Below are 27,893 nucleotides of genomic sequence, written 5' to 3'. Positions count from 1 at the left end.
TATAGTGGAGCGAGTCTGTTCTGAAGCGCCAGACTAGTCCTAGTGTCATTTCTTGGGCTTCTCCTGGGATTGTCGCCATCCAGGTCTCGCTGCTGGCAGCCTTGTCTGCGGGGGAGAGGCTGCGCAATACGTGCGGGTCACTGCTGGCCCACTGCCTGAGATCAAAGCCGCCTTTGATCAGGGAGGCGCGTAACTTGATTAGGAGAGCCTCGGCTTCTTCTTGAGTCGAAACGCTTTGTAAACAGTTGTCCACGTAGAAACTGTTCTTCACACTGTGTTGGACCTCTTCATCTGCTGTTGGGTCCTCTGCGACGTGTTTCTGTAGTGCAAATGTAGCACAGCACGGGCTGCATGTGGTTCCGAAGGGGAGTACTTCCCACTGGTAGATGGCTGGGTTCTCATCTCCGATCCTCTCTCTCCATAGGAACCGCAGCAGAGGCTTGTCCTCCTCTACTAGTCTCACCTGCAAGAATATCCCTTTGATATCCCCGCTGATAGCCACCTTGTCCTGGCGGAAGCGCAGTAGCACGCCTAGTAGGGAGGGGCCGAGTGTGGGGCCGGGCAAGAGCTCTTTATTCAGATTTTGGGATCCGATCTGGTAGCTGCAGTTAAACACAATGCGATCCTTGCCGTTGTGATGGACCTTGTGATGCGGCACGTACCATGATTCGGTCGTCTGATCGGCCTCTTTAATGTCAATCTTTGTTACGTGTCCCGCTGTGATTAGCTTCTCAATCTCAGTGCGGTACACACTCTCTTGAGCGGGGTCTTTGGCTAGGCGCCGCTCCGTGTTCAATAGATAGCGCTCCGTGGCGTCTTTCTTTGCGTGAAAGGTGGGCATTCCCTCTCGCCTCAGGAGTGGAGTTGCGTATCTCATCACTCCGCCGACTGTGACTCTCTTTGTCCCCTGCTCGAGTAGGTGGATGGCGTAAATGTCTTCTTTAGAACGAATATCTTTCTTTTCGTTCTTAAAGGGCATTGTCTCTAGTGTCCATAGCCTCTCGACATGCTGCAGGAGAGTGGTGTCTTCTTCTGTCGTTCTGGAGTGGAGGCAGCTAGTGGCTGCTGTTCGGTTGAGAGATTTAGCAAGGGGGCCTTGTAGGGTCCACCCTAGGCGGGTCTCGACTGCTGCAGGACAGCCTCGGGGTCCTGTATGGACCCGGTCAATCGGGACTATGAGTTCTGCATGGTCGGAGCCTATCAGCAGGGTCGGGGTAGCGCCGTCTATGAGCGGGATAGGTAATTGGCGCAGGTGCACATATTTATCCATCAACTTGGTGACAGGGTAGGTGTACTGCGATAGTCCTATTTCTTGGCTGGTGAAAGCATTTGTAATCTTGTACCGTCGCTCTGGCTGCCCGTTTGCTGCGATAGTGAAGGAGACATTCTCGCCCTTTATCGTCTTTAAATCTCTTCTTATTGTCCGAATCGTCATTTCGTTCTTGCTCCCCCGCAGTCCCAGCTGGGCCGCAGCGGACGCGAGCAGAAGGGTCTTCTCTGACCCGTCGTCAAGGACGGCGTAAGTGTCCATGACTTTATCTTGGTAGCTCAATGTCACACGGACTACCTTTAAGAGCACTTGGGCGCCGCTGCTGCTGGCGGGGTCAATGTACATGACACTTGCCTTGGTGCCGCTCCGTGGTGCAGGTGGAGGCCGTCTTCCGTTACTTTCGTGTAGTATATCTAGATGGGCTCCATCGCACCGGCTGCACCTTTTCTTTAGGCGGCATTCGGCTGCCATGTGGGGCCGCGCACATCGATAACAGCGCCTGTTGGACTTTATCCATTGACTCACTTCTTCTGCATTCATCTTTGTGAATAGGTCACATTGTGACAGCCAGTGTTCTTTCTCACAGTAGGGACACGCTATCTTCCACTTCTCTTTTCTCGAGGGGGTGCTGTGACTATTACTGCTCGGTACTGACTCTGATTGGTGCATGACAGTCACCGATCTTCTTCCATCATTTATTCTCCTGGGTCCCTCTCTGGAGCTTGGCGTGCTCCGCCCGAATGTATCTAGTCGTAAGCTGCTGACTTCTCTCGCCAGGAAGTCGGCTAGATCAAGGAGGGATGGCTCGGGGCCGTTGGGATCCCGGTAGTCTCTCTGCCGCCTAAAGCGCTCCTGTCTTGCGGGTGGCAGCTTCTCCAAAATCCTCTCGACGTTAGAGTTGGCGTATAGCTCATGCATGCCCTTTTCCCGTTGCGCTCCCAGCATCCCTACCAGGGACTGCACTTTGATTGACAGGTCGTCTAATGAGCGATTGTCCGTGGCTGGGGGTAGGCGATCAATATGCCTTATCTCTTGGATTACGTAATCCCATATACGTCCATATCTCTGGTCCAGCGCCGCTAGGGCCGCTGTGTATGGTGTCGAAGAGGTGGCATAGGCTAGCGCTATATTGTGCGCTCGCGGTACTTTCAGGTGCTTCAGTAATATTGCATACTTGTGGCGTTCATCAGCGACATCCACCATCATTGTCTCTAAGCACATCCGGAGCTCCGTGTACTGTGCTCGACTCTCATAGGCGAAGTCTGGAAATGACGGCGTGGCAATGTATGACGCCGTGGATGGCTGATACATCGGCGAGCGTTGGGGGAGAGACCTCCTGGGCGAGTCCCCTCTTGCGCCTCGCTGTGGGCTGGTACTGACAGGGTACCATGGCCCGCTGGTCCAGGTGCTATTCCTCGGGGCTGGTCGTGCGTCGTGCTCACCCGTGAATAGAGTCGGGGGTCTGTAGCGCAGCGCCGCGGGGGTATAGCCTGGACTGTATGGGACCTCCTGGTCCGGTGGAGTACTGTGCTGTCGTCGGGCTTGGTTCTCCTCCTCTCCCTCTTCTTCCTCTATCAGATCTTCCAGATCCTGTAATCGTTTATTTAGCTTCTCCGCAGTGTATGCCGCTCCTTCCTTGTAGCTGGGTCTCGCTTGGACCGGTCTGGGAAGGGGGTCTGCGGGGGGTCTAGACTCGGTCTGTTGGTCAAGTTCAGGGTCGCTTGCTCGTTGAGGAGACGCTGCCCTTGACTGTTGTCTCGACGAGTTCCTTGAACCCCTGGCGGAGGGGGAGGGTGTTGCCTTGCGGATCAGCTGCTCCATTAGCTGCGCTTGTAACTTGTCGCGCTCGACTTCGCGCTTGGTGAGATCTGCTTCTCTTTGGGCACCGGCAGCGGCGCGCTGGGCGTCGGCCCGGTCTCTTGCCATATTCTCTTCTGTCTGAAGGCGTCTCATCTCCAGGCGTGTGCGCTCTTCTTCGCTCCGTTGTTGCGCTTGGAGTTGTTCGCGCTCGCTAAGCGCCTGTGCTTGGAGACGGTCTCTTTCAATGGTAAAATGTTCGCGCTCGCTAAGCGTCTGCGCTTGGAGTCGATCGCGTTCGGTAGAGGCTGTCAGGCTGACGAGGAACGCCTGTTGTAGCATCCTCTCCGCTTCGCTGGGGGAAGGCGGTTGTGGAGGTGAGCCGCTCCTGCGTGAGCCGCTCCTGGGGGTACTCGTTGGGGAGTCCTGGAGCTCTATTTCCTCGGCGCTCTCCTCCTCTTCTTCCGTGCAGAGTTCTCTCTCTGTAGGGTCGTCTTCCTCCCGGGGGTGGTCGGGGACTACTTCTTGGGTAGTGGCGGGGGGTAAAGGCATGTCCGCTCCCTCCTGGTCCCCACCGTGAGCTTGGTCAGTTACATTAGGACCTACTAGGGCCTCTGTGGTCGGGGAAACCTGGTCGTTAAGGTCAGACATAATTTTACTTTCTACTATTACCGCGTTTACCGTTTGTCGAAGGCTAGGTAGTTGACTGACAGTGTAAGCCTCTAAGTACTGAGGTGTCTGTCATCTGCGCCGCGGGCGTTCTAGGTTAGGAGGATCGTTTCGTGGAGTGTTCATCATAGGCCATTTCAATATTAATAACACTATATTAATATTACACTAGTTACCCTCCGGCTCGAAGGACCAATTGTAACTGAGGGGTACAATTCCCTGACTGTATTGTTAGATATGGCATTTAATACCACTACCTCTTGTACTTTAACTTCTGGCCATCCAGTACATGATATAAGTATGATGAACACTTTCCCACCTGATGAAACGAATCCACACAAATGTACAAATCGAAGGTTTAATATAGCAAAAGGTATATACAACGTTCACTTGTTTACACTTATGATTTGAAATATGCACTTGTATGGCAAATGAGTATTCGTAGGTAAATCAACATTGAATGTCCAATCTCTGGTTACGCAGGGAGTAAGTATACAACCTGGATATTTAGGAAACTATAGCGATGGTACTTAAATGATTATAGCTGGATACACTAAGGGGGGGGGGGGGGGTCCCGCTGGTTGTAAGACAGTAGGAGGGGGGGGTTAGAGAAGCCGCTGGCGGTATCCCATCTGGCCGACGGTTTCTTGGGAGAATTCAAAGTCTTGAACACGGTGCCCACAGAACCTCGGTCCGCAGACGAACACAGCTGGACCCTCTGGTGGACGGTAGCTGCCGGTCCACAACGGAGAGACGTGAGGCGACCTCACTGGTGTAGAGCGCCGTCTCACCTGGAGTCCTCTCCGGGGGGTAGTTCCAACACTCCGCAGTGTTGGCCTTTATCCATGGAATAATCAAAGCACCCAAAGCATAATCCAAGCCGTGGAAGGCTCGCCGTCGTCCTGGTAGAGTAATCCAATATACAGGTCCAGTCGCCCTGGCCCGGAGCTCCTCGGATGCAAGCACCACTAGGGGTCTGCCCAGCCTGGTTAAGCGTCCAGATAACGTCAGGAACGATGGGGGTACTGATAACTTTATAACTCTAACCGAACGATGCACCATACATAAATAGACTATTATTAGCTTAATAGAATACGTCCAACTCGACGGTATAGTGCCAAACTATGACTATTCAACTATTAATCTACACGATATCTCAATGCCTATTCTGAGGCCAAGTAGGCCTTACTACACCACACGTGCGTCGTGGGTGAGGCTTCGCGTCTGTCACTCTGTTGGAGGGTAAAGAACTGGACTAAAAGAAAGTTCTACTTTACTTGCGCCATATATATATGCGCTATGAACAAATAGTACCATTCGTATTTCGCCCGACATATTCCTGCGCGGAACCGGGGCTTGCCACGACATGTTGGGCGGCACGATTGAACTTGGACCTAGGGGTATGGCAACCTGGCGCCAGGTTCTCGTCCAATGGTAGAATGAAACTATTCTGGGCTGTTTAGTAGACTAAAGGGATATTCAGTGCATATTGTACAAGGAATATACAGGGGATATCAAACGATATACAAATACAATTAAATATATATATATAAATAAATATATATATTCGGTTTAATCTGATCCTTCACAACAACTACTAATAATAACAAAACAACAACATTAATAATTAGTCAAAACAAATGTACATGAAACTGTAAAACAAAGTGACATTAATGGTTTTATGAGAGTAAAGCTATTCATTTAACAATGTTTTAAGCCTGGAAAACGTTGCTTTCGTTTTGTGGCTAATAGCACAGCTGTGGCCTGTGGGTATACCCAGTTTAAAGAGCAACAGGAAGGACTGCTGAGGAAGGACTTTACCAATCAACAACACCATTGGTGAAGAGGAAATTGGTTTAAGGGTAAAACGATTCTGAATTTACAAAGCACTCCCTGTATGTGTGGTATACTGTACATATGACAAGGACAATGCATGTATATTTTTTCAAAGATCTTAAGAAGATGTCACTATACTCACAATAGTCATGGGAGTGGTCGTTCTTTGCTCTTAGCACTGTAACACGCAATGTCAAGTAGGACACAACTTCTTTCTGTTAGGATAGGCAAAATAAACAGTTGTGGAATTCGGTCCTGTTTAGCTGGTTTGTGATTCTATAAGCCTGGAATGTAGATCAGTTATAGATCAGTTATGAGAAGTTTGTGTCTTGCACTTTCAGGATATTTTCCCACAGGTTGGGAGGGGCTGGCCAGTGGCAAATCATTTGTAACCCGAGTATGTAAGCATTATTCATTTATTTGAGACCATAACCCAACTGACGAAGCATAATTTTGGCTACAAGTTATAAAACGTAATTACATAAGCCTAAATCTAGTTTCTGGAGAAAATTCACTGACAGGCTAGGTTTCCTTGGACACCGGCCAGACGAATGGGAGATCATCGATCAGGCTACATATGTCTACCTCTATATCAACATATAGTGCAGTGTGCTTCGTTCACGACAATCTTGTATAGCCTTCGTTCTATTATTAACTAGCCTATATAACCTACTATCGTAAAACTGCATTCTTTAATGCCTTATACAGTCTATGCAACTAATTTCTTACACCATAATGCACATTATTTGCAATACACCGATTGTTCACCCAATAGAATGCAAACAGCGACTACGACTATGCTTGCACCTCATGGTACCAAAGCACCTCACTCAAAGGCGCTAAAAACAAGATTACAAACATCACAAAACAAACTGGTCAGACTAGTGCTTGACCTTACTCCTAAAACCCACCTCACCCCTGCCCACTTTGACTACCTAGGATGGTTAGAGTATACGACCGAGTACAACAACTTGCAATGGGCCTGGTCTACAAGATACACTGCACCACTCAGGTACCCATGTACATATCGAAATACTTCCCAAAGGTCAGTGAATACCACGCCCACAACACCAGAGGGAGTTCCACAAATCATGTGCAACCCAGATTCGGCACAAACAAGGGACTAAACACGTTTCGCAATTATGCCACAACAATGTGGAACGCCCTACCCACACAGCCGTAAAAAAAAATTTGAATCCCTACCCACCTTCAAAACTGCTCTCAAAGAGCACCTACGGCCACCGTAAATGTCCCCCCTCCCCCACCCCACCTACCCAACCCCCCACCCCACCTCCTCCAATGTACAGTTTCTTCCCCCTCAAATGTATACTCTCTTTTTAGACTATTTTTGTACTCATAAATAGTACTGTTATTGTAGATCTGGTATGTCATAAATGTCTAGATGTAACAGTATCTGTCTATCTGTATGTCATGTATGTCATATATGTTATGATGAATTGAAAATGGGGGACCCTGATGTAAACAAGACGAAAGTCTTTCTCTGGTCTTCATCCCTAACAATTGTGTGTATTGAGCTGTACTGTATTGTAATGTACCCATTCTGCAATATGTTTCAATCAATCAATCAATCAATCAATCAATCCCCCCCCTCCTAATGGACAGTGTCCTCCCTCATATTTTCTGTTAGGATCTCTGGGTAACAGTGCTGTATATTTGCATATGCATATCGTATATGTCACAAATGTAACAGTACTATACCTGTATGTCCCTATGCCATACATGTCATGTATGTTGTGTATGTCATAAATGTCACTATGAATTGAAAATGGGGGACCCTGATGTAAACAAGACAAACGTCTTTCTCTGATCTGCATCCCCAATTGTGTGTATTGAGCCGTACTGTATTGTACCCATTCTGCAATCTGTTAAATAAAGTTTTCATTCATTCTTTCACAGTCAATTGTAATATAAAACGGGTTATTTCACCTCATGCAAATTGTAACAAGTGTGATTGGTCGGTCGATCCACTCTCATTTTGCCAAGAGCTTCGCAGGTAAAAAGCGAAACCGATTCGGAAATAATAATGTCACGTGCATAACAACAGCAACTATTAAGTAAGTAACTGAGCGTAAGTTATCAGAAAAGTTCAATTACATTTAGCAAACAGTGGAATAAAGTGTAGACCTGTACAGTACGCACCGTCGTCATGTTGCAGATTGTAGATTTCACACCGGAACTTGTCAGCAATGAATCCTGTTGCAACTTTCTCAACTACATGTGCAAACGCAGGTGACAAACAGTAGCACCGAATAAAAGGTAATGTTGCTGCAGTAGGATGTCATGTGATGTGGGCTTTCATGACCAGGCTAGTCGAGCTCGAGACTAGTCAAACATGGCTTGGCCTGAAATATCAGGCATAACCGTATTATGGGTTATTCATCAGACGTGACATGGACACCTTTCTCAAATGAAATGACAAACATTATCTCAAGACAGTGGCATATCTGATACAGCGGCAGGGCTAATATTTGCATACAACTTGCACTACAAGCAAGACTGATGGAAATATTTTTTATTTATTCATCATTGATGGTCACTTAGGCTTGATTGATTGATTGATAACTTTATTAACAGATTGCAGAATGGGTACAATGCAGTACAGCTCAATACACACAATTGTTATGGGGATGCAGACCAGAGAAAGACTTTCGTCTTGTTTACATCAGGGTCCCCCATTTTCAATTCATAATGACATTTATGACATACACAACATACAGATATACAGATATCATGACATGTATGACATACATGACATGATACAGATATACAGTACTGTTACATTTGTGACATACAAGATATGCAAATATACACTACTGTTAAACAGAGATCCTAACAGAAAATACATACGAGGGGGAGGGAACTGTACATTAGGAGGGGGTGGGAGGAGGGGTTCGGACATTTACGGGGGCTAGTTTCGAATTGCAGCCACCCTTAGGTGCTCTTTGAGAGCGGTTTTGAAGGTGGGTAGGGATTCAAAAATGTTTTACGGCTGTGGGTAGGGCGTTCCACATTGATGTGGCATAATTGCTAAACGTGTTCAGTCCCTTGTTTGAGCCGAATCTGGGTTGCACATGATTTGTGGAACTCCCTCTGGTGTTGTGGTCGTGGTATTCACTGACCTTTGGGAAGTACCTCAACATGTACATGGGTACCTTAGTGGTGTAGTGTATTTTGTAGACCAGGGCCCTATTCCTCGTACTTGGTTCAACTAAGTCGATCAAAAGTCCCATTATCCAGATTCAATTAACCCGATGTTTGAATCCGCGCTTTCCCTGTTCCTCGAACGCTGATTCAGTCTCGTTAATTCGAACCAGACTTGATACTCAGGATAATTGCATGCGGCCGCCTCAGCTGAAAAGACAGCTGATGTCGATAGCAAAAATCCTGATTTTCTAACGGCATTGATTGATTGATTGATTTAAAACTTTATTAACAGATTGCAGAATGGGTACAATACAGTACGGCTCAATAGCCTCGCCGACAAGTTAAATGCATAATCTATAGGCAAATTTTAAGTCCCTCATTACCCCAATCAATCAGCTTATATTTCTTTAAATGTGCCATGCTGGCAGTAGGCTTAATGGAATGAATAATCGAATGAGATCTTGCTAGCGAAAATAATTAGTTCAACTCTTTCAGAATAAGTAGATACAAACAAGCCCAAAGAGTATCTAATTGATACGTATTAATAGATACTTATGAGGATATCGACAGGTTATGTATATAACCTAGTTATATGAGTACTGGCTAAGCGTCCCGCTCTTAAGCCAATCGAGATATACCTCATCTCATGTACCTATTGTACTCCATCAACGAAAACAAAAATACGCCCATCACCTGCCGGGCCCCGCCCCTATAGAGGCGTACTCTATAAGATACTCGGCATGGTCACCAACACTCTTCCTCGCAAAAAACCTGTTTCCAGGAAAAGATTTCCCAAGGGAACTCAGGGCCGCTTAAGAGCGGGACGCTTAGCCAGTACTCATATAACTCGTCGTTATATTATTGTACTTGGCCATCGCGTCCTGCTCTTAAGCCTATCGAGATATGGGGTAGAGCGGACGCGAGGCCCGACAGATGTACCCCCTGAGGACCCGTAAGCCCACATCAAGGGGTTGGGGAGTCCCGTCACCCCATCCTTCCTAATGAAGGGGGGGCGCAGTCAACTCCACCCGAGTGCGAGCAAGAGGGAACTAGAACCCCTTGAACACACAGCACAGGCGGAACCACGTGTGACCTAACACACTGTGGCCCATACCCACACACTCCTGCTACCCTACCAAAGGACGGGAAGCAGGAAAGGCCACAGACCCCAGAACCGCCTGGGAGACAGAACCCCTGGTCATGTCCATGAGGTAAAACCTTACAAAGGGGCCCGGGGAGGACCATGAGGCTGCAGCACAGATGTCCTCCCCCGAGACCCCACCCAGTAGAGCGGCAGAGGCTGCCACCCCACGAGTGGAGTGCGCCCTGACGCCCCCAGGGGGATCCAGCCCGGCCAACGTGTAGCAGAGGGCAATGCCCTCGCACAACCAATGGGACAGGCGCTGTTTCGATAGTGCCTTACCGGCATGAGAACCACCGTGACAGACAAAAAGCTGATCGTGACCCTGAGGTCCTGAGTACGGCTGAGGTAAATTCCCAAAGCACGGACCGGACATGACAGGTGAAGGCCCGCATCTAACTCACTAGCGTGAGGAGGCGGATGAAACGCCTGAACCACAATATCCCTGGAGCGGAAGAACTCCGGATATTTTTAGGCACGAAGGCAGGATTAGGACGCAGAGTGGCACCGCAATCGGAACGAAAGACAGGCACTCTGGTTGTACCGAGAGAGCACAAAGCACACCCACGCGTTCAGCGGAGGTGACGGCCAGCAAGAACGCAGTCTTGAACGACAGCTGTTCCAACGGCGCTTGCTCAAGAGGCTCAAACGGGGCCAAGGACAACCGACCGAGGACCAATTGAAGATCCCAACTCGGAGCCAAAGAGCGTTTTACCGGCTTAACGCGTCGGGCGCCAAGCAGGAAACGCTTCACAAGAGGGTGGCTGAACAAAACATCACCCTCAAATCCCTCATGATAAGAGGATATAGCTGCTGCATATACCCTCACCGTCGAAGCCGACAGTCTATCAAGGAGAGACTGGAGGTAACAAGGACAGTATCCAGGGGGCAGGACACCGGTCCCTGCCCCCGCCTTACACCACTCTTGGAACATACGCCATCTGCCCACGTAAGCGCGACAGTGGCATACCCGTCCCAACAACTGACCTAACAGACGTATGGGGAAAGAATCCCAGGCGGCACGGCATCGGTCCCAGACCTGCCTGGCTATGTCCGGACGTAATCCCCACCCGTCAGGATGAGGACCGCCCCGCGACAGTACACCTGTACCCACATTCACCCTGCCGGGGATGTGGGGAGCCCTCAGGCCGCGCAGATGGAGGACGCCCATAGCCAGCCGCCCGCCGTCTGGTGCAGACGGGGGGAGCGTACTCCTCCCTGTCTGTCGATATACGACACTGACGTCGTATTGTCCGTCCTGATCAACACCGTTTGAGGACCAGAAGGACCGCTTTCAATACCAACACATTGAACGTAGCGCAGACCGAGCAGCATGGTTTGCCAGCTGCCCCCTACTGCGTTGGCCCGATGCGTCATCAGCGAGGGAGGCGTCGGTGAAAAACGTGACGTGAGACAGCGCCGTAACCGTCCTAGGACAGAACCTCCCGAGCGTGTCGACAACACGCTCTGAGAGGGATGCCCATAGCACTCCAACCGTTGACTGGGAAGAGGAGTACTCTACTTCCAGTCTACAGCAAACCCCAGGCTGGTAGGGACCTGCCTGGTACGAGACCCGACGATCCACCTTGACCGCGAAGGACCAGAACGTCGTCAGGGCAGAATACACTTCGTAACCCCTGACGATGGAGAGGCCCCAGTGCGGCCTCCACGCACTTGGTGAAGATGCGGGGAGCCAGAGAAAACCGAACGGCAGCCTCTGGTACTCATACGCTAACCCTGCAAAGGAAGCGTAGGTAAGCCCTAGGATGGAAGATCGGAGATGCGAATACGCATCCTACAGGTCTATGGAGGAGAACCAGACCCCCACCCGACAGTGTTCAACAGGTAGGAGACGATCCAAAAAATGCTGAACCTTCCCATGGGACAGGTCCAGTATGGGTCTGACACCCCCCCCCCCCCCCCCCCTCCCGATTTCTCAGGCACCAGAGAACACCGGGAGGAGAACGGCACGACGATGGCTTGCTTCGTCCACAGAGATTGGATCTCGTTGACCAGAGCTGTCACTGCAGGTGACCCTGACAATAGGGTCTGTACCAAACCTGAAAACGGGTGGGGTTGTGTAAACACAAGTCCCCGCCTCAGCGTTCTCTCCATCCACCTCGACATATGGTACTGCCATAGTCATATGTGATGACACTCCCAACGCACCCGCCGCCATGTGGCGCAGGTCCGCCAGGAACTGTAGATAGTCGGCCCGGTCCCACCCGCTGTGCGTAGCCAACCCTGGACCCTTGCGAGCAGAGCGTTCCGTGGAGTCGGGTCGGAACCTGACACTACCCACGAGGCAATCGCACCCAAGGGGGGGACCCCGACAGAAAGGGCCGGTTTGATACGGGGGAAGCTGACATCAATCTAGGTGACAAAAGCCCCCCCACTGAACACCCCTCCAGAACATGCTGAGGAGTTGTTCTGCAGCCGGACATGCAAGGCGTGAGGACCCCATGGGTTCCTACACACCGTAGCCCTGCAGTGATATTACTACCACCCAAATCACGCGTGCCTGCGAGACCACTGCCAATCTTTCAGGAGTGGGAGGCACCAACATGATTCCTGGCCTGGCGAAGGCGAGGCCGGGGAAGCCCGCACTGTGTGCCTCAAAAGGTTTCGAGCCCCCCTGCTGACAACACTTATAGTTGACAGACGTAACACCAGGCTCAACCAACACAGCTTATGGTGTGGGAGCCGCTTGACAGCACAACATTCTCACGGACAGACCCAGGCTCAGCCATCAACTGGGTGTCAGCCCCTGTCCCCATGAGAAGCGAAAAGTGGGGCCGCCCGCGCTTCAACGAAGGCACGCGGCCCGCAGCCAAAGGAAACAATCAGAGCCCCCTTTTTCCGCTGGTGTTGGGGGAGGGAGTGATCGGAGAGCGGGCTGCTCGCGGCAGGACGGTGACGGCTTGTTGTTCAAGCCGAGCCCATCCAACATGGCCGATCCCTCGGCCGCCAAGGCTGTCGGCCTTGTGGACACCTGTCGATTCAACGCCCAGGATACCTCTGGCGGGGGAAAAACATGGCCGCCTGTCGAGGGCCTCGTCATCGCCGCTGACGAGGCCGTGCTCTCTCTTCTTCTGGCTGTGCGGTGTGAGGCGGTGTGGGGCCTAGGACAATACCGCCCGCGCTCCAGCATAAGACCAAAATCCCCTGCGGAGAGGGGAACCCTGAGCGGTTATAGCTTGCGGCTAGGTCAAAGCTAATAACGTCAACAACCTTGCGCGATGTGTCGACGTCGGCTGGCCCTCAAGGCCCCGCCACCAGACACAATTTTTTTGATAGAAAAAAACAGCAATTCGAACACAGTTCTAATCGCTGCCAATTCCATACCGTGGCGGTACAGGCTTTAGCAGCCCACCAGCCACTCGCCAGGCCGACCCACCCATGGCGTCGGCCGGGCGGGGCACTGTTTCAATATGTCAAAAGCAAAGGACTGATGTTAACACGGAGCACCAGTGGTGGTTGCAAAAAGCAACCTCCATTGTGGTGTGCACCATGCAGGGGTTAATGAATAAAAGAACTAACACCACGAAAATACTGTAGAATGAGCAAGCCCATGTACACAACGTTAAGGGGAGGCGGACCAGAGAGAACCAGTCCCGCATTCATTCATAATATTCACAACAGCACACCAGCCCTAGACCTTAGCCCATTTACCCAAAAAGGTAAACAAAGCCCCCCCCGCACGACTCCCCCAATAGACACCGATTGACCGTCAGCATGAATGGTTGAGAGGAGAGAAAGCTGTAGCATAGACAGACATTCTCGTAGCAGAGAGACAGAACAAAACAGTAGCCCACTACACTACTATAGCATAGAGTTCAACGCTACTATGGACAGAAAACAGTCAGCTGAGCCACAACACGGGCCGCCGCTAAGTCCCATCCTGCAGTAGTATAGCTCTACTGCCACCCGCCGAGCCTCAAGCATCGGCTTCCAGGTGGGAACACCGTTCAAAACCCCGCCGGGGCACAGGATTAACGCTACCTGGCTAGGCTACCTAGCCACGGCCCACCCTGTTGTCAACCCATTTACCCGTAAAAAGGGTAAAATAGGACTCAGCAAAACCCCCACATTAGCTACCGACTGACCTTCATTGATGAACCGGGCAAGAGGAGGGAAAAGCGGCAACATCCCACGGCGGAGACATTAGAACAGCGTAGCAGTAGTGTTAGCATTTAGCATTAAAAAAAAACCTCCGGTAAACTTTCAACATTACGCAATTTCTCTAATCTTTTCATAGCACTAGTTACATAAGGCGCCTTGCGACCGTTTATGATGGAAACGAAAATAGAGGAAGAGTGTTGGTGACCATGCCGAGTATCTTATAGAGTATGCCTCTATAGGGGCGGGGCCCGGCAGGTGATCGGCGTATTTTTGTTTTCGTTGATGGAGTACAATAGGTACATGAGATGAGGTATATCTCGATAGGCTTAAGAGCGGGACGCGATGGCCAAGTACGATAATATAACTGTACTGTATGCGCTCGGCTTAGGTATCATGTACTATATAAATACATGGTTCCCAAAATGTTCAAGGCGCGACCTGAAATAACGTGTCAGAGAGGCTTGGAGGGAGGCTATACAGTTTCACTATTAATCAGGTTTTAATCTGTTTCGGACATCAGTATGCATTTAATTGATTAACCTTTGGTTTATACCAGTGACACCAGTCATGTTAATCATCAGATAACAGTGCTTGAACAGATAAATACATTTTCTCAAATTCATTAATGTCAACGGCTCATTCAATTGCTCAAATCCGTCAAACAGCGCATCTCATCAGACATTTTAATCCCAGTTACAATATCACAATAACGTGTGAGTGACAGTGATACAATTAAACAATCCACAGATTCCGATTCCTCGTAATTCATAATCCACAGTCCATGCATAAAGACGCTTCAATTTATGCTTGAATGAAACACAATCCGGGCGCTCCGTTAAGCAAATACATCCACAGCCGAGAATATGAAACTAATCAGAGCCAAACGCCGATAGGTTTCATTCATTAAAAATTTTAAAATATCCCCGCGGGAGGCCGGCTACGTGGCGTAGTGGGCAAGGCGCTCGCCACGAAATGCTGGAGACGCTGGGCTCGTCAGTTCGAGCCCAGCGCTCCACATTTGCTTTCAGTTTAGCTGGTCGTCCGTACTAATACACATTGGCCGTATTAGGGGGTGGGAAACTGATGGGTGGGGATCGGGCGTTGTGGACAGCGACTCCTACAGGTCGGTTGGTGCGCCTGCGCAGTAGAATCAGGAAGTGTCGGGGGCAGCGTGAGCCTCCCACACGTTACTCCTCGCCACTGAGAGATCGAGCTGCGCAGGTGAAAAGATGCGACTGCTGTTACCTCAAGTACCGGAGGGGATTTGTGCTATGTATGACTTAGTCCACATTGCAGCCGGCTTGTGGGAGGCAAGAAACAGCGTCCGTGACAGGGGAGGGTTGAATTGGATGATACGAAATTGGGATGGGAGAAAATATAGAAAATGGGAGAAAAAGTGGATAAAAAAAAAATATATATATATCCCCGCGGGATTCACATTTGCAATGCTCTGTGTTATTAAAATAACAACTTGTGTGTCGCGACGCGCGAGCGCCATATCCGTATAAATATGACGTGCATTATTTATGACAAAGTAAATCCATAGGCTGAATATGATTTATTATCAGCATTTTAGGTCTATTATTTTACATTTCAAAAGCCCCCTCTAGAAAAACGAAGCACAAAAACATAATTCAGAATGGTATAATGGGATCTAGACTGTGAGAATTATTTCAGGAAGCGAACTGGGATTTCTTTGCGAGGGTGTGGCCATGCAGGTTATCGAGCTAACTGAACTAAACCCTGCTCTGGAGCAGGTTCAAACTTTTCGATATGTTGCCATAGCGATTTAGAAAATCCGACGTCGGGGAATGGAAAGGTCTGGCTTAAGTCAAGCTATGCTGAAAATTATCCGGCTAACTCAGTTAGCCAGGTACGAGGAACAGGGCCCAGGCCCATTGCAAGTTGCTGTACTCTGTCGTCTACTCTAAGCCATCCTAGGTTGTCAAAATAAGCAGGGGTGAGGTGGGTTTTAGGAGTAAGGTCAAGCAGTAGTCTGACCAGTTTGTTTTGTGATGTTTGTAATTTAGTTTTTAGTGCCTTTGAGGTGCTTTGGTACCATGAGGTGCAAGCATAGTCGTAGTACCCTTGAATGAGTGCTCCTGCTAGAGTCTTCAGGGTATTCTTGTTTACCAGAGAGGAGATCCGGTACAATCATCTTGTTCGTTGGTTGACTTTTTTTATTACATTGGTTGCCATTTTGTCACAGGAAAGATTTGCCTCTAGGATGGACCCCAGGTATGTCATTTCATCTTTCCTTGTGACAATATTGTCACCCACGGTAACAGAGAAGCCGTTTGTTTTGCTGAGTTTGTTATTTGATCCGAAGAGAATGGACTCTGTTTTACCCAGGTGTAATGATAGTTTGTTTATCTGCAAGCCAGGTGCAGATTCTGCCGAGTTCAGAGCTGAGGGCTTTTTCAACCTGCAACTTGTCCCTGTCAGAGACCAGCAGGGCTGAGTCGTCCGCAAACAGGAACAAGTTGCAGTCACAAGCTGATGACATGTTGATGAGGTAGAGTCCAAATTCTTCCACTGTAGGTGAGGTGTAATAACACTGACATGTGAATGAAAACTACAAATTCTACCACTGCAGTTGAAAATATTCACAACACAATTGTCTCGTGAATACTATTGTTTAAAGAGGCAGAGGGAATAAGGGAAGTGTGAGAGCAAGAGTATCTGTTGTTGTTGTTTTTGTTTGTATGTTTGTGTAAATGTGTTTTGTCTGTGTTATATATAATTTGAACACATCTCGAATAATTACCAAATTATCTGTCATTGTCTTTTCTTGTTTTATATTTTATAGTTGTTGATTATACAATTTTTTTTATCTACTTTTTCTCCCCATTTTTCTATTTTTCTCCCGTCCCCAATTTCGTATTGTCCAATTCTACCCTCCCCTGTCTTGAACGTTGTTAGGCCATGCCTCCCACAAGCCGGCTGCAATGTGGACGAAGCCTTGCATCACGTGTCCCCTCCGGTACTCGAGGAGGCAGCCGTCGCATCTTTTCACCTGCACAGCGTGATCTCTCAGCGGCGAGGGTCTGCGTGGGAGGGACACGCCGCCCTCGTCGCTTCCTGATTCTACTGCGCAGGCGCACCAACCGACCTGTAGGAGTCGCTGTCCACAACGTCCGATCCCCACCCACCAGCTTCCCACCCCCTAATACTGCCAATTGTATTAGTATGAACGACCAGCCAAGCTGCCCACTGCGCCACCTAGCCGCCCAGTTGTTGATTATACTCTGATGTGATTTTCAAAGAGAAATTCCAATAAAAAGAGTATAAAAAAAATTATTGTCCCGTGAAAGATTTCACTGCCACACGACAAAGGGTTACCCCTTTCACTACCCCGCTACATAAGGTTAAATCAGCGTTATGAACTTCCCTGGTCTACCTGTTGATAAGGCACATATACTGTACCCATACAAATGCTCATCACCATAAGGGATCACAGCTAGGCTATAGCTGGGTGGCACACTGGCACTGTTGCCTCTAGGTCCTGGGTTCAAACCATAGTGTTTGAGGGGGGGGCTTTCTTTGTGGAGTTTGCATGTTCTCCCCGTGTTCACGTGGATCTCCCGGTATTCCAGTTTCCTCCCACATAAAACACATGTATACTAGGTACATCCTTTACTGTTGCCCTTGATCAAGGCAGTCAAACTGAAGTTGGACTATGGATGCCCACTGGTTTAGGAATGTTAGGCTATCCCTTCAAAGGCCACATGAGGGTGCTAGAGGCTCATTAGTAGACACCTCAACATGACACTGATCACACTGCAACATCAATAGGAGATCCCACCGCACAATGTCTCTGTTTCTGGCCCTTTTCTTCTGATGGCTTTTTCATGTATGGCTTCTTATATGCACATATGTATTTTATATTTATTCCAGCACCACCTGCTTGAGTAGAACATCAGGGTATTAGATGTTGTCCTACATTATGGCCTTTTTGATGGAGCACAGGGTATTTTATTTATTTTTTACCAAAACCACAGGGTTTTTATTGCCAGCTTCTTGGTTTAAACGTCAGGCCTATCCGCCTGCATGCTCCGTTCTAGATCTCTTAAATGTCCAAATCAGAACCAAGTCATTGGAATGAATTTCCCTTCTAATTGACACACCTGAACTATTTTGCGTCAGTGGGACAGAACAGCCCTACAGCGTAAATAAGCTGCCAGTCCCCAGACCACTTTCAATACATCAAGGACATACTGGAGTCTGTTGGATATTCCTATATGAGCAGTGCTTGGAGGATGTGGGGCAGATAGCAAGCTAAAGTGGGACACTGTTAGGTCGGGGGTGGGGGGGGGGATGGTTAGCTCATCTGTACACTTGAGTCTCACTAATATTGCCACAGTGACATCTTAGTCCAAGGTTATAAACAATATCCATATTACACATATACACATGCATAGCTATTAGCCTTTGAGACCAGATGATGGATATGGTTTGATAGTGAAGCTACAGAAGGTGCTGCTGACTATATAGGCCTTGTACTCGGATAACCACTAATCAAATAAACCGTCTTATTTGCAGACACCACTGTCTAAACACTACTGTTATTGTCACACTGAAGATCCATGCGGAAACAACTGCCGTAACATGAATCATGTTGCACTTGCAATTATTACAAATGTACTTTCTTCACAGTTACTGTATGCTTTCTTCTTCTGGGATTATTGGCTAATGACGGAAACATGGCTAACAAGGGTCTTGATTGTAGTATTTTCTTGTGTAATGTAATATTTGTTGTGATGCATATTTTACAGACAGATAATTAGGCTAATTAAGTAGCATAGATCAATATTAGATCAACATGTCAATATATGATACACTTGGAGTTGACAAACCCATACACTTGGAGTTGTCTTGAGTATGATCAGTATGTTCTGATAGGCTTCATTCTATTGAATGGTGAGCAAACCTAACCTTTTTAAGTGTAACAGGATTTTGTAAGGTTTATAATAATAATAATAATAATAACTGGAATAAGTCTTTATTAATCATCATGCAGTGACACACACATGCGATGGGCGGCACACACAGGAACACACACATGCAATTTTAATTTGGGTCGCCAATGAAATCGAGTCTCTGCGCTTGACCCATCCCGCCGTCCTTCCCCCCCAAGGGCAGCCCTGAGCAGATAGGGGCTTCGGCGTGGGGCCGCGCCCCGGGGACCAATCCAAGTGCTCCTGTCTGTCTTCGTCGGGGAATGCGACAGCATTAGCGATCTGTTGTGCATGTATTTCCATTGGGTTTATCTTATCGGGAGGGGAAACCCTTGCGAGCATGGCGAGAACTAGGGCTGTCGCGGTATGACATTTTCTCACCGAGGTTGTGTGTGTGGCTAATCACCGTGGGATGCGGTGGTACCGCACTTCTATTTTTATAATTTTTTTTTTTTATACCTGTATATATATTTTTTTATTATTAAGACATGCGAGTTTACCCACGATCGTGATTAGAAAAAAATTCTAAGGTCGTAGGAGTCCCGAAACTATTTTAAACATGTTTGATAATCTATCCATTTGTCCCTCAACGTTCTGAAATGTGATACAAGTAGTAGGGTGTTGCCTGCTCCTTTAACACATTGGGTGCCACGCCCCCTTGCCCAGATAACCCCTTGAGTGCCAGCGCTTTAGTCAATGGGAGGTCGGGGATATTTGCGAACGCTTAAACTATATCTTAAATTATGGCTATGGGTCTAAAACACCCCTCGCTTATCAATGACTTGCTTGCAGTCAACATGTATGAAACGTATTGTTTTTTCATTGGTACATTTCCGTTTTATACCGTTTTGAATATGAGTATACCGTAATTTTCGGACTATAAGGCGCACCTGAATATAAGCCGCAGCAGCTAAATTGAATGATGACGTGTACATATAAGCCGCACTGGACTATAAGCCGCAGGTGTTTTAATGTTTAATTACCATATGTAAGGGTTTCGGAACCCGTTGGTGATCGTGGATGTTTTGACACTCCTCCATGCTGTCAGGATCCACTCGCAAACTTGAGCGAAAGTAGCTTTACGCATACGACCAGTTTTGGTGAATGATTTATCGCCACTAGTCATCCACGCCTCCCACTGAACGCGTAGTGCCACTTTGAACGCACGATTGACACTGATGTCGAGTGGCTGCAGATGCTTCGTTGTGCCCCCAGGAATCACAGCTGGAATTGAGTTTGTGCTCTTGATGGCTGCTTTCACAGAATCTGTTATATGGGCCCTCATGCTGTCCAAAACGAGCAAAGCTTTCTTTTGGCGAAAGAATCTCGTCTCGCTCTCGTAATGTCTGTCTGACCGGCCATAGAGCCCATAGAGTTAAAGGTGGTGGACTGTAACCTGTAAAATCCATAGATTTAGGAGGTCCCCTAGTGGCCGTTAGCTGTAAAAATCCATAGATTAGCCGCACCGTTATATAAGCCGCAGGGTCGAAAAATGGGAAAAAAGGCGCGGCTTATAGTCCGAAAAATGACGGTAGTTTTGAAGATTTCTAGTGATTCCAGAAAAATCCGCGAAAATAGCTCTTTACTGGAATACACAAAACACGTTGTAATTTTTCGGCCTATTTATGAATCGTTTTCAAATAAACGCTAGATTATCGATAGTATATGTGTACTTATGCACGCTAGAGGAGCGGGCTGAAAAATCGATTATCTATGCCCTGCCTGGCGCTAACGTTACGCACACACACATTGACATACACACATAGGAGACACGTTGTGAACGCTGTGAAAAAATACCATCCGGGAGACGATAGGGGGCGGTATTTGCCCTTTTCGAGCTCAGAGCCAGTCCCAATGATAACGTGAGGCTGGATGGATGAAAAATGAATGGATATCGCTAATAAAAGAAATAACGATTAAATAACGAGATTTCTCATCATTGGCACTCAACGCATGGCGGCCGGTGGCACCCAATGTGTTAAAACGAACGTTATTTGAGCGAACATTTAACGTTAATATAACACTATTTTAATGTTAGTGAATGTGAATGCACATACATAGCTAGTTAAATATCACAACTTGTGTCATCATTGTTCATCATTGGGGGAAACTAAGTGCTGCCTCTCTCCGCCGTCCCCGCTACACTTGGGACAGGGCCGCCTCAGGGGGTGTGCGAGCAGTGCGGTCGCACAGGGCCTCGCGGGAAGGGGGGCCTCGCAAAAATAAAATAAAAAATAAATAAAAAAAAAATATTTTTTATTTATTTTTTTTATTATTTTTTATTATTTTTTTTTATTTTTTTTTTTTTTTTTTTGCGAGGCCCCCCTTCCCGCGAGGCCCTTTTTCATCACAGACCTAAAATCTAGTTTTGCTTATATGCTTATATATTTCACATTAGACACGTTTGTAGAATGTGTCTGACTTCCTGGCTCTGCAGACTGCAGTTTTCCGGTTTCTGCGGATTTGCTGCTCTACAGATTTTAGGATAGTGTTTCCGGCCCGTCCGCCGACCGCCGTAATACCAAATAGAAGAAGAAGACACACGAGGTAGATAATTCAGCGCTATTCAGAGGAGCGAGGCGAGTGGATGTCTTTTCAAAAGAAGGAGAAGAGAACTTGTGAGCAGATAAATCTGTTAGGCAGCAATATGCCGAAAGGTGTCCAGTCTGCCGGAAAGTACTCGAAGAAGAAGAAGAAGAAGAATTACACCGTGGGCCAAGTCTCCTTCCAACTTCACCATTGGCGCCGGCCGCGCCGCATTCATTGATACTGCGTTATGTGAGTCAACCTATGATTAAATACCCGCCGTGGACCTGTCCTGACCTATCTATCTTTCTCTCTTTCTGGAGCCAAACTGGTCGACAAGCTAATATATAGTACTACTAGTAGCTAACTGTGTGTGCCTGCTGAGAGCACCTGGCTGTATGTAGACAGTAGCCGCATAGCTTGTTAGCTGTTAGCTAACGCAGAAGCAAGCTATGCGGCTACTACATGCAGCCAGGTGCCTGATTGAGCTAACTGTTAGCCAGTTAGCTGTTTAGCGTCAGCTGGGAACGTTCGTTTGATGCTATCAGTTAGCCTTGAGAATAGCAGGCCCTGGCACTCTGACTACGACATCATCTTTGACAGAAGATGTAGTCGGGCCTGCACCATGACAAGGCTCTGGCCATAGCTTTGTCCCGACAGCGAGAGGCCTTTCGTCAACGTGGAGACCTGTGTTCCTCGTGCAGGTAAAATGTCATGACATTACCCCACTCTTCCTTCCTTCCCCTCCCGAATGTTTTGTTAATAACGATGTTTTTTTCCAGGCAAAACATATGCTACTTCACAACATTTGGAGATACGACATGTGCTGTGTGTGAATGGTCGTTTGTGTAGCTTGGGTAGCGTTGGGCCGTTGGCCAAAGCTGTGTGTCACGTGGCCTGGTGTCACAGTACCTGGCTAGCCTATTTAGCTGATGTCGGCCATTGGCTCCTTGCTGCTTTGGTTTCTCTGGTATAGACGCTCTTCTTGTTGGATTGTTGATCTTTGTCCTTTTGAATCTCTCATACATGCTATAGTCTCTCTCTAACACACACACACATGACAAACACACATGTTCTCTCTCTCTCTCTCTCTCTTTCTAACACACACAGTCTGCCTATGGCGGCCTTTCTCGATGGCTAGGCTGTGCTCAAGGATCTTCAGTCACAGTGCTCAGGTATTCTGCCACTGTGTACTCTCTGTTTAGGGCCAAATAGCATTTCAATTTCTTTCCAATGTGTCTCTCTCTCTCTCTCTCTCTCTCTCTCTGTACACTGTATATTGACTGTAGAACGGGAGCTCTCTCTCGCTCTCTCTTTTGCTATATGTTGACTGTATCATGCCCCGCCTCGGGCAGCGCTATTATTTAAGAATATGTTGACTGTATAAAAAAAAAAAAAAAAAAATATATATATATATATATATATATATATATAATTTTTTTTTTTTTTTTTTTTTACCTTTTGGGGGGGGGGGGGGCGGGGGGGGCTCGCGTTAAATCTCGCACAGGGCCTCGCATTTCTCCCAGGCGGCCCTGACTCGGGACTACATTAACGTTATAGCTAGCCTATAGCTAACGTCATAGATAGCTAACGTTAGCCTATAGCTAACGTCATAGATAGCGAACGTTAACTTACGTTTGCAAACAAAGCTAACGTTATCCAGTTGACATTACAGATCATAATAGCTATAATAACGTTAACGAAGTGAGCGTAGGGGTTAGTCAGAGTGTAGCGGGGTCAGTAGAGAGAGGCAGCACTTAATTTGAATGAATGAATAAATGAAAACTTTATTTAACAGATTGCAGAATGGGTACAATACAGTACGGCTCAATACACACAATTGTTAAGGGGATGCAGACCAGAGAAAGACGTTTGTCTTGTTTACATCAGGGTCCCCCATTTTCAAGTCATAGTGACATTTATGACATACACAACATACATGACATCATGACATTTATGGCATAGGGACATACATGACATACAGGTATAGTACTGTTACATTTGTGACATATATGATATGCAAATATACAGTACTGTTACCCATAGATCCTGACAGAGAGTATATACATATGATGGGGAGGAGACTGTACATTAGGAGGGGGTGGGTGGGTGGGAGAGAAATATACAGGGCCGCCTCAGGGGGTGTGCGAGCAGTGCGGTCGCACAGGGCCTCGCGGGAAGGGGGGCCTCGCAAAAAAAAAGGGGCTACAGCCAGGTACAGGATCTATTCAGCGCTATCCAGAGGGGCGAGTGGATGTCTTTTGAAAAGCAGCATGGAGCAGAAGAAATAACACTGTGTGTCATAAGCTTGTTATCAATACCAAGTATGATTAGGTTATGCCAAGACGAAGAGGACGTTCGGCAGATGGACTGAAGATGAAAGTTGTTGCGTGTTAGAACCTTCAGTCAGGCTATAGCTATGTCGGCTAGTAGCAATTAGCTAAAGGCAGGGACAGGTAACTAGCGTTAGCTAACGCTAGCTAACGTTAGCTAGCTACGTTATCGAGTGCTGTTCCGGGGGGACAATATCATGGATGGGACTGGTACTTTTCATCTCCACGGTAGGAAAATGCGTCGACGTCGTCTCCTTCCAACTTTGCCATTGAATCTGCGTTAGGGTGAGTTTTTCAAGCAATCTATTCTGTTCCCGCTGTGGTCTCTGTCTCTCTGTCTCTCTGTCTCTCTGGTGCTGCACCCACCCGCTGTGGTCTCTGTCTCTCTGTCTCTCTGGTGCTGCACCCACCCGCCGTGGTGTGTGTGTCTCTGTCTCTCTCATGCTACACCCACCCGCCGTGGTGTGTGTCTCTCTGTCTCTCTCATGCTACACCCACCCGCTGTGGTGTGTGTGTCTCTCTGTCTCTCTCATGCTACACCCACCTGCCGTGGTGTGTGTGTCTCTCTGTCTCTCTCATGCTACACCCAGCCGCCATGGTGTGTGTGTCTCTCTGTCTCTCTCATGCTACAAGTCAAGTCAAGTCAAGAGTTTTAATTGTCACGGCATACAAGTATACAATGAAATGTGGGTGGTCTTGCCCGCAACGATGTGCAATACAGTGGTACAACATATAATAGAATCCAATAAAAACAACATTGTGCAATAAACAGGTAACAGGTAACATGGTGTGACATCTCGGTATCTGTACTGTACATAGTTATTTACAGAGCATATAGGACATGCTAGGTAGCTTTGGTAGTGCAATACACTGTTCCTGTTATTCTAATTTAAAGTGGCCTTTCCTTTTGGCCATAAGTGTGCGTGTGTGCGGCATGAATGTGTGCCCGCTCATGTTAAAGTGTTAAGTGGCTGCTAGTGTGTGAGCGTGCACAGCGTGCGTGTCGTGTGTGTGTTCATGTGTGCTTGTGTGTGGGTAGTTCAGTGTTCTGTGGCACTCAATGTTCATTGTTCAGGGCTCTGATGGCCTGGGGGAAGAAGCTGAGCCTAAGCCGCTCTGTCCTAGTAGCTGGGGTTCGCAGGCGTCTGCCTGACCTCAGCAGCTGGAACAGGCTGTTATTGGGGTGGTGAGGGTCTTTCATTATCCTGCAGGCTCTGGATTTGCACCTCTTGTTGTATAGAACCTGCAGGGGAGGTAGTGCAATACCCGTGGTACGCTCGGCTGAGCGCACCACTCTCTGTAGGGCCTTCTTGTCTTGTGCCGTGCTGTTTCCATACCAGGCAGTGATGTTTCCGGTCAAGATGCTCTCTACAGCTCCTGAGTAGAAGGACTGGAGTATCTTCCCCGATACTCTGAACTTCCTTAACTGTCTCAGGTGGTAGAGGCGCTGTTTCGCCTTCTTTACTACTGTGTCTATGTGTGTTGACCATGTCAGATCCTCTGAGATGTGGACCCCCAGGTACTTAAAGCTGCTCACCCTGTCCACGGTAGCCCCGTTAATCATCAGTGGTGTGTGTGTCTCCTGCTGTCCTCTCCTATAATCCACGATCAGCTCCTTGGTTTTACCAATGTTCAGGAGCAGGCTGTTGTCCTGGCACCAGCGTTCCAGTACCTCAACCTCCTCCCGGTAGGCCTTCTCGTCGTTGTCCGAGATCAGCCCCACCACCACCGTGTCGTCTGCGAACTTCACTATGGAGTTGGAGCTGAACTTGGCCACACAGTCGTGTGTGTAGAGTGAGTACAGCAGGGGGCTTAGAACACAGGGTGATGGTGTTGGAGGTCTGACCCCCCACCCTGACCGCCTGGGGTCTTTCACTCAGAAAGTCCAGTACACAGGCGCTCAGGGCGGAGCTCAGACCCAGCTCGATCAGCTTGTCCACCAGTCTGGTGGGGACTATGGTGTTGAACGCTGAGCTGTAGTCAATGAACAACAGTCTCACATAGCCCCCCTTCTGACGGTCAAGGTGGGAGAGGGTGCTGTGCAGTACCTGGGAGACCGCGTCGTCAGTGGACCTGTTTGTCCTGTATGCAAATTGCATAGGGTCCATATCACTGGGGAGGGAGGCACAAATGTGGTCCTTGACCAGCCTCTCCAAACATTTCATGACCACAGAGGTGAGTGCCACCGGTCTGTAGTCATTTGGACATGTTGGGGAGGGTTTCTTCGGTACAGGGATGATGGTAGACATCTTGAAGCAGGCAGGGACCACTGACTCCGCCAGGGATTGATTAAATATGGCGGTGAACACCGGGGCAAGCTGGTTGGCACAGGACTTAAGTATGCGTCCTGTTATACCATCTGGGCCAGCAGCCTTCCTGGTGTTCACCTGCATAAATGCTCACCCACCCACCGTGGTCTCTCTCTCTCTCTCTCTCTCTCTCTCTCTCTCTCTCTCTCTCTCTCTCTCTCTCTCTCTCTCTCTCTCTCTCTCTCTCTCTCTCTCTCAAAAAGCTTTATTGGCATGAAATTTCACAAATGTTGCCAATGCACAATTATGACATAAACAGCAAACAACATAACAATATAAGATCAAAAGAAATAAAGGAGATGGTGCGGTGAGTAAAACATGGTACATGTATATACAGTATGTGTCCTACTGGTTGTCCCTTTTCTTGTGACATGAATTGACATATTTTGCAGCTAAAACTGCACATTCTTTCTGTTCCCCCAGGAGGAATGGCAATTTCTGCACTTCTGTCATACTTTGGAATTCTAGGGAAATTATTTCAATTTTTGGAAATAATTCCTCCCTAATATTTCTGTAATTTTCACATTGTGTTAGGAAGTGTAGTTCTGTCTCTACGGTCATCACAAAGACAGCACAACCTCTCCTCTCTGGGCAGCCAGGTCTGTCTGTGTCTGCCCTTCTCTATCGCCAAACCATGGTCACTCAGTCTGTACCTTGTCAGATTCTTTCTTAGATTCTTATCAGTTACTGTGCTGAGGTAGTCTGCCACAGTATACTGTCTGTTTAGGGCCAAATATGTTTCTAATTTGTGTTGTGATTGAGTGAGTTGATTCCAATACGTAATGTATTTATCTTTTTCTTTGGTTATAATTTGGTTAGGTCTAATCTTCTGAGGCTGGCTAGGGTTTGTGATGTCAGAGTGTGAGATGTCAGCCAGTTTCATTATGAGTTGACAAAAGGGGCTTTTTGTTTTTTGTAGGTCTCTCTCTCTCTCTCTCTCTCTCTCTCTCTCTCTCTCTCTCTCTCTCTCTCTCTCTCTCTCTCTCTCTCTCTCTCTCTCTATATATATATATATATATGTTGACTGTATCATGCCCAGCCTCGGGCAGCGCTATTATTTAAGAATATGTTGACTGTATAAAAAAATAATAATAAATTAAAAAGAAATTATTATATTAATTTTTATTTTATTTTTTTTACCTTTAGGGGGGGCCTCGCGTTTAAATCTCGCACAGGGCCTCGCATTTCTCCCAGGCGGCCCTGGAAATATACATATGGTGGGGAGAGAATATATGGGGAGGAGACTGTACATTAGGAGGGGTGGGTGGGTGTAAGAGAAATTTAGACGGTGGGGAGAGAATATATACATACGGTGGGGAGGAGACTGTCTATTAGGAGGGGGTGGGGGGGTTTGGACATTTACGGTGGCCAGTTTAGAATTGCAACCTCCCGTATAGGTGCTATTTTAGCTTGTAACGTTAGTCAAATAACATTGAGCAAGTTACATGACCGGCACTTCGGCCCGGGAGTGTTAGAACGCTCCCCTGTACTCTATTACGGTTCAGATTAATACAGGAAAAGGTAAACATTGGGGGCTAGTCCGGGATATGAAAATAAATCCTGATTTCATCTGTGAGTTGTAAACTGTATGGAAACGTGAAGTTAGCTCATGCTACTGGAAAACGGATGCCTCGTCATTAAATTAACTGAGTTAAAAATGATGACGCCCCTTTTTTTTACACGGTTGACGCGGTTGTCTGTTCTGCTTCCGCGGGTGAATTGACACACCGCGGGATTGCGGTGATGCGGTTACTGCGACAGCCCTAG

General features: G+C 47.8%; 1 protein-coding gene across 2 annotated transcripts in view; it reads right to left on the bottom strand.

The window, feature by feature from the left end:
• Positions 1-7,798, bottom strand: part of LOC311234105 (cytosolic phospholipase A2 zeta-like) — a 163,311-nt gene extending 155,513 nt beyond the window's left edge. For both annotated transcript variants that reach the window (XM_084321219.1, XM_084321220.1), the window contains exons 1-2: positions 7,733-7,798; positions 5,715-5,787 (exon numbers count right to left, since the gene is read on the bottom strand). In XM_084321219.1, coding sequence (XP_084177345.1) covers positions 5,715-5,787; positions 7,733-7,741 — 82 coding nt within the window. In that variant the 5' untranslated portion in view covers positions 7,742-7,798. The remainder of the gene's footprint in view (positions 1-5,714; positions 5,788-7,732) is intronic.
• Positions 7,799-27,893: the final 20,095 nt, after the last annotated feature.

Source organism: Notolepis coatsorum (assembly GCF_963971535.1).
Source record: "Notolepis coatsorum genome assembly, chromosome: 9".
NCBI lineage: Eukaryota > Metazoa > Chordata > Actinopteri > Aulopiformes > Paralepididae > Notolepis > Notolepis coatsorum.
The sequence above is the reverse complement of the archived record's forward strand: the minus strand, read 5'-3'. Positions and strand labels throughout refer to the sequence as shown.